This window comes from Sparus aurata, chromosome 6 (genome assembly GCF_900880675.1).
Source record: "Sparus aurata chromosome 6, fSpaAur1.1, whole genome shotgun sequence".
NCBI classification, from domain to species: Eukaryota; Metazoa; Chordata; class Actinopteri; order Spariformes; family Sparidae; genus Sparus; species Sparus aurata.
The window spans coordinates 28,411,298-28,418,891 of NC_044192.1; the positions used below are offsets into that span (position 1 = coordinate 28,411,298).

The window sequence follows — 7,594 nt, forward strand, 5'->3', positions numbered from 1 at the left end:
TGCTCCTCAAAAGCCAAGGTCGTGTCCGGGCCATCATAACGCGGCGAGAGAAATGACATCTGTCTGTTAGGGAGTGGGGAAGAGAGCAGCAGAGCAGAGACAGAGGCGGGAGCAGTAGAGCATGGCTCCAGGATTTAGATCAGTGAGATTTGCGTCATTGGCAGGTCTTTAGGCAGGGCAGGTCTAATCTCCTTCAGACAGGCTTAAGAGAGGAAAACCTGACTGTTGTGTCTCTACAGATAGGGATATCAGTAATTAGCATAGTTAATAAGAGAGGGTGTACAGACTAGGGAGTCATGTTCAAAGGTGTCGAGTCTCAGAGGAAGATAACTCAATAGTAACGAGAAGCCAATGCAAGGATGTGCAACTGTGTCAAAGTTCATCCACATGTACATTAAGGCAGGGCAATATATCGTTGTTCATATTCAAATATGAGACTATACATCATCTTTGATGTTGGATATCATTATATCATGATAGGGGCGTGATTTAAAGCCTTTCCTGGATTAAAAGGCTGTATTACAGTAAAGAGATGTATTTTTCTGAACTCCCTGTTCTACTGCCTTTACCCACTCAGTCATTATATCTACATCACTGGTGATCTTTGTGTTATTATCTTGTGAAAGTTGCAATACTCATGTCTACAGATAACACTATACAGATATCGATTCTGCGTGGGCTCTCTCCGAGTACTCTGCCTTCCTCCCACAGTCAAAAGACATGCAAAATTGAGGGAAATCAGTTGTTCTAGATTGCCCTTAGGTGTGAATGTGAGTGTGAATTGTTGTTTCTCTCTATGGGTCAGCCCTGTGATGGACTGGCGACTTGGCCAGGGAGCACTTCGCCGCTCGCCCGCTGTCAAGTGTAAGCAGCTACAGATGATAAATGAATGGTCAAAAATATTGTGATATTTGAATTTGTTCAGATCGCCCAAACCTAGAACAGCCTGTTGGTGAACAGAGCGCTTCATAATTGTTTCGTGCAAATCGAAACTGTGTGTATGCGTATTGTGCATTTATCAAACATTTAAAAGGATATATTCTATCTATTCCTTGGAAAATTTCGAAGATTAAAAATTCTGATTAAGATCCATAGAAAATAAATGAAAAGTTATTGAACCGAGTCCGTTCAATCGAGCATGTCTGTGGGATCTAGAGGAAAATTCAAAACGTTGATACATAGACACTGATCAGCCACTGATCAGCCACAACATTAAAACCTCTGACAGGTGATGTCAGTATCATTGATCATGACGTTACAATGCAGTGTTCTGTGAAGTAACCTTGGGTCCTGAAATGTATGTGTGTGTGCCCAGTTGACACACACCAACAATCCAAACACCACTGCAGACCAAGTACACCCCCTCATGGCAAGGGCAGACACCACAGGAGCAGGACGCCCCCAGGAAGTCTTATGACCATGTCTCCATGTCAGAGCTGTGTGGTTTTACAAGGGGGAACCCACAAAGTATCAAGCAGGTGGCTTTAATGTTGTTACTGATTGGTGTGTATATGTATATAGTGTGTTGCAATTAATTATTACAATATTATTTATAGGCTATCTCGCCAAAGCCCTGATGTACATCCAAGTCCACATATATTAACTTGTTTACAGGCAAATACCCCGGAGCCACATTCATGAATTGCTAACTCAACCACAGCAAATCAATGGCACTGCAGGAGTGATTAACTGCTGTTATCATGTGACTCGACGTGTCCAAGTTAGGTCTCTGAAAACTGCGAACTAAGTTTTATGCGAATGTTCTCACAACTTTCAAAATTATCCTGGAAAACAGTTTCTCTAGGAAGAAAGCTGCAGGGTCAAACTCTGACATCCAGGAAAAGTGTCTAGGGCTATGCAAGTTAATGTAAGTTGTGAGGAGACACTGGTGTCTTTATTGCCACGTATTGTAGCAGCCTTGCTGCTCCGTCACAAACTCACTCAGACAGGATCAGGCTGCCAGACCGACGATCTCTATACAACGTTCACAGGGGGCGGCCCCAGGCAAACTCACTAATGAAGCCCAAATCGCCCTTACGATATGTTTGAAGGTCTCATTCCGAAGATGAATAAATTTGTACGACAGCTGAGCGAAATCTTCAAAATTCTGCACTCTCACTAAATTACAGCTGTCAGCAATTACTTACATTGTTTTTCCAACTAATTTTCGTGCTCGGCCCCACTTTTTCCTCATTAGCCGCACAAGATCAACAGCACGAGTTAAGCTGATAGGAGTGCATTCACTCAGTGCATTCCCCTATTTCAGAGGCTGCCAACATTTCCTAATGACTGCAGCCCTTCTAAATTATTGAAAAAGCCTAAGCACCTCACCAGCTACAGAAATGGCTATTAACCTTGGTGAAGCGATATTCAAATCCAGTTAGAGCTAACTTCGTCCTGCAGTATCCCTTGCGGGGAGGAAATGTAAATGTGTTCTTGCTGAGACAGATGGGGAAGCCGCCCGTCGTTTGAAGTTCCAGCAAAAGAAGTCGTTGCAAGCAGAGGGCTCTCCACCCCCCACTGTAAAATATTCAGGACCCAGTCTCATTGAGCCACCTCTCTTCCCAGTGTTTCCCTTCAAACCACGCTGGGTTTCGACACTCCTGGGTTAATACTAAGCAGGCACACCTTACAATTTGTTTTTTTTTAAAACGTAGCAAACGTTTACAAATTCACCACTGTGCAGCGACAGTGAAAAACAGCCTGAGGATTATCTCGCTGTGCAGACAAGAATTCAGGAGATTTGATTTATGAGAGAGAGGGGGAAAAGGAGAGAGGGAGAAGGAGAGAGCAGAAAGAAAAAAAAAAAACCCACAACATCCCACTCCCCTTTTAAGAGTATCCTGGAGCCAACCATCTGAATATTGGGATGTCCTCTGCATTGTTGTTGACAAATCATCGCAAATTGAATTCCTCAGCTTAGCTGGCACACTGTCAGAGCTGATTTGATTCTATTGTAGAGATACCTGGCTGTCAATCCGTTCAGGCTCTGATACTGCGCTACAGACCAGAGAGAATCCTTCATCATTACTCTTATCACCTGGCCCGAGTGAGAGCGAGAGGGAGAGAGTGAAGGAGAGAAGTAAAAGTAATTGAAGAGAAGCTGGTACAAAAACCAGTAAATGTGAGATTATACATTTCGAAAGCATTTAGCTTTCATGGAACGCCACCACATTCTGCACACCGCTGACAACAACACATTTTGCTGACAGACCTCCAGATTGATGCAGATTGCATGGAGTCTCGCATACATGCAGGTGATGCATGAACACGAGAATACAGAGTGAGTGGTGCAAAGCAAAGCTGGGAAATACAACTTACATACAAGAGGATAATTCAGCATGATAAATATATATACATGACTGATATCACAATAATGTCATACATTTATGTGGGTAAGCATTTGTTATTATCCACTACAGCTTTTCAAAATTCTTAAAATTGTATATACAACAACCCTTTAAATCTAAATGGATAAAGTTAATTTCTAACATGGGTGTGTAACGCCTAGACAGTTTTAGCTGCATTTTACATAACCACTAAAGCAAATTACAAGGACTATGCCCTTGTAATTTGTTCTCAAATATAGTTTGTTATCTTATCCGTTAACTGCCGCAATCCTAAAAAATTCCTCTCAGCTACCTAATCAGGTCACCCACCGAATTGACAGCAGCTTTTACTTTCGTACACGTTCTGAACAGTGATTTAGAGAACACAACATTTTGTCATTCTTCAAGAAGAAATCTCCTCAGTTGTTTGACCTACGCTGAAATCTGCTACACATTCAGTCCGGGTTTTAAATTACAAAGTGCACAAACCTGGTGTCAATTTGTCTTACTTGATCTAAAAGGTCAAATTCAGTACCGGACTTTTCAATGCCTTCAGCTCTTTCCTGTTATCACATGTTGTAGTAATCTCTACTTTGTACCACCAAGAGGCAGCATCTAAACTGGTGTTCTCCACTAACACCTCAGTCTCTCATATTTAACTGTGTCTATCTGCAAACAAAGCAACAGAATGCGGGATGTGTGTTTCTCTGATTGTCTCAGGTCTAATTCCTGGTGTTGGACGCTTAACATTTTCACTCTGCTGCTTTATTGAATGGTAATACGTCAGGTCATTAAGTTGTTGGGATTTCCTGCCTTTGTTGGAATTGATTTTCATTATAGTTAACGATGTACATGACCACGCATGCAGTAATGGACTGCCTCGACCCTCAATAGCATCATAGTGTCTTACTGTTGCGTTGGTTTGTAAATGTCTTTTGTTTTTTGTTTTAACAGACAGCAGGAGCTCTGCATCCTGATGACCATATCAACTTGAGCCCTACTACTGGGCATATCTCACGCTCATTTGGGGAATTGGTATCAATAAACGTTTTAATTTAATGGTACTTTCAATCTAAAAAAAACAACACTTTTATTTCACTTCAGTGTTTGATGCAAACCATTGATTTTCAGGCACGCCAGCTATCAAAATCACCCTATTATGCTCACTTTATATCTTTATCCACATATCAAGATAAAAGGCTCCAACAGGGCAACACAGCAGAATCAGACATGGAAAAAGTAAACATGACATGAGATTGCCAACTGCACTGCAAATACAGTGCCAAACAGTGCGTGCCTCCTTGACTGGAACAGTGTTTACACTAACAACAGGTTCCTGCTCTGTCCTTTTCCTAAGGACATCTGTCCAGACGGGATTCCAACAAAGACTGGATCTCAGATCCTGGCCGAGAAGAAACATGTCAAACTGAGGCGGTGCTCATATCTAGAGCTGCAACTATTGGCTGGTTATCTGATGATGATAGAGAGATTAGAGATGCAATTAATTTAAGTTTCCAAGCGAGTATGTCTAACAAGTGCTGGGCCCAGCTTCATAAATGTAAGAATTTACTGCTTATTGGTATTCATGAGGAGTTTTGGGGTTTTGGACTGTTGGTTTGACAAAAATACCAATTAATGTCACTTTGGGCGGCGGGTAATTGTGATTAAAAGTTTTCGCATTTTTTGACATTTTACAGAACAAACAATTCATTATGAAAATAATCGGCAGATTAATCAATAATGAGACTGTGCCGTCATCTGGCATTTAATACACAAAACACAGCTCTGCTTTCTTAAAAGTGCACTTGTTTGTTAGACAACATGGATCAGGGGGCTTTACTTCTGATTCCCTTCCGTTGATTTGGCAGTATTGTTGTTCCACTCTTTTTTTTTTTTTTTATCATTAAGGCCGAATGCTTTGTTTGCAAAAAGGTTGTAACTGGAATCATTTTCTCTTGTGTACAGAGACAAACCTAATCGGATAAACTCTGTGCGCTGGGGTTCACAGCTCACAAACAGACACTGGAGGATCAAAGTGCACGAGTTAACCATTTGACTGTGTTCTTATCTGAAACAGCCGCAATGCTGGTTGCCGTGTTCAGGTATTTCTGCTTAACTTTGCTTTAGTACCAAGCTGTGGACATGTACAGACTGTTAATAATTGGTAATCACGGATTAAGTCACAATACTATAGGAGTCTGTAATAATCATTACGCTGCAGGACAATCATCTAAAAACACATTGCAAAATAATCTTAAAAAAGGTGAAGTACAAAAATGATACATTTTCACCGCATTGTGGTGTCAGTTTCACAGGATTTGAAATGCACTGAGATTAAACAATGCAAGTCCCAGCTCTTAATGCCTCACACACACACAATATATTGCCATATTGACATTTTATCCAGTCCTTATTAATACTGGACCAAGTGCTCACACAGCCTGCTGTAGAGGTATCAAAACTCAACACATAGTTACAAAATCTTGTAGAACCCCGACTTCCATTGACAGGGTTTTTGAACCGTTTTAACGATTTGCCAATTCGCAGCTTATAAAGCTTTAAACATATCATGTATCCACATACAGACAAACATGTCAGGTTACTGTCAAAGTGGCAGATAAACGCTCAGATCATTAGCAAGGTTGTCCTCAGAAAAGCTCCTGTTTAATGACCGATTTATCCTTAAAGAATGATTAAAAGTGTAACAGCACGGACATACTCTCGGTTACATCAGCAGCAGGCTGCCTGTCACACTCTTCAACTTTGATCTGTCAAACCTCTCTCTGCTCTCACATGCTAACCTGCTAGCCACGCAGCTAGACTGACAGCTCCCCGAGGCGATGACAACGGACACGCGACAGCAGAAACCACCCGTGAGAGGTGAGCACCGCATTCACAGTAATGTAAGCTGCAAGAGAACCTTGACTTTGTCGAGGAGTATGTTCTTAGAGGTCGCTGTCCTCAGTCCTCTAGCTGCAGCCTGGGATGCCATGGAAGCCGCCATGTTGACACGGAAGACCAAAGACGGATGACGTCGCGAGCATGTGCGAGTTAACACAGAGCCGTTCATAGGTCAAACGGCAAACAGGGGCGGGGCTTAGAACAGAAGCTCCACGTCACACACAGTTCACTGTACATTTACTATACTTATGAACTAAACAGTACAGTTAATGACATAGTGAGTATAATCTTATTATTCTTATTATTTACCATTATTACTTTTATTGTTATTATCATTATTAGTCTTGTTATTGTTATTATCACAATCGTTATTGTTATCATAATCATTATCAGTATATCTTTTTCACCTTATCTTTAGTTTATTTTCTTTTTGTCTTGCTGTTCTGTTATACATTGTTATCAATAACTCAGTCACTGTTGTTCTTTTCCCCCTGCCTGTGACTGATAAGCTGTTGTAACACATGTATTTCCCCGCTGATAAATTAATAAAGATCTTATCTTACCTTGCGGTCAGTAGTGGTAGTAGTAGTAGTTGTAGTTTAAAGCTAGCCTCCTTAGTCCAATAAAGTATTTATATGACTAAAATCTAGGCTACACTGCAATGGCATGCACAACCTGCAAAAACTCCCCTCAAATCCATAGATGGGAGTCAGGGGGTCCAAGCAAAGGAACCCCCCTTTCAAGAAAAAAGAGAGATTTTTCACCTTCAATAACCTTAATCAATGAAAACATATTGTTTTAAAGTGTATAATAATACGCAATGAAAACACTTGTGCTGATTAAAGATGTGTGACAATGTGTTTTTAAGTTTCCAAAGATTTGTTCCCACGCTGCAGATGCCTCACAATGGTTTGGTCCACTTCCAGTCAACACACCTGTGGTCTGTGGACCTTCTCTGAGTGTGGTGGTGCTGGCGGACCATTGTAATTAGATGTTTTGCAAAAATGTACTTTTAAGAAAGGTGCTATTTTTCTCTTGGGACAAAGGTTAAGGTCCAAGCACAAAAATGCTTGGTTTGGTTAGAAAAACACTGTGTTTTGCTTGAAATTAGCTTCCTGTTTAGGTGGCCACAGACACCGCTGTAGATGTCTTGAGGTCTCGTTAAAAACGAATGGTTTTGTCACCACAAGCACGGCTAGAAAATTCCCAGGGCTCTCCTTAGAAAATATTCAGGTGGGTCACGTTTACAAACTAATTTACCTCTACCTTAATAACTAAAACACAGTTATAGTTAGGGCTGCATTTTGTTCTGCCTGTTGCCTCGCAGTTGAATCTGAGCCAAAATATTGGTACTTTAACATGCT

The 7,594-nt window shown here is 41.1% G+C and overlaps 1 protein-coding gene across 1 annotated transcript in view; it reads right to left on the reverse strand.

The window, feature by feature from the left end:
* The window catches only part of suclg2 (succinate-CoA ligase GDP-forming subunit beta), a 104,229-nt gene extending 97,830 nt beyond the window's left edge, over nucleotides 1-6,399 (reverse strand). Inside the window, exon 1 of the mRNA XM_030419157.1 lies at nucleotides 6,250-6,399. Within this exon, the coding sequence (XP_030275017.1) occupies nucleotides 6,250-6,399 (150 nt within the window). The remainder of the gene's footprint in view (nucleotides 1-6,249) is intronic.
* Nucleotides 6,400-7,594: the final 1,195 nt, after the last annotated feature.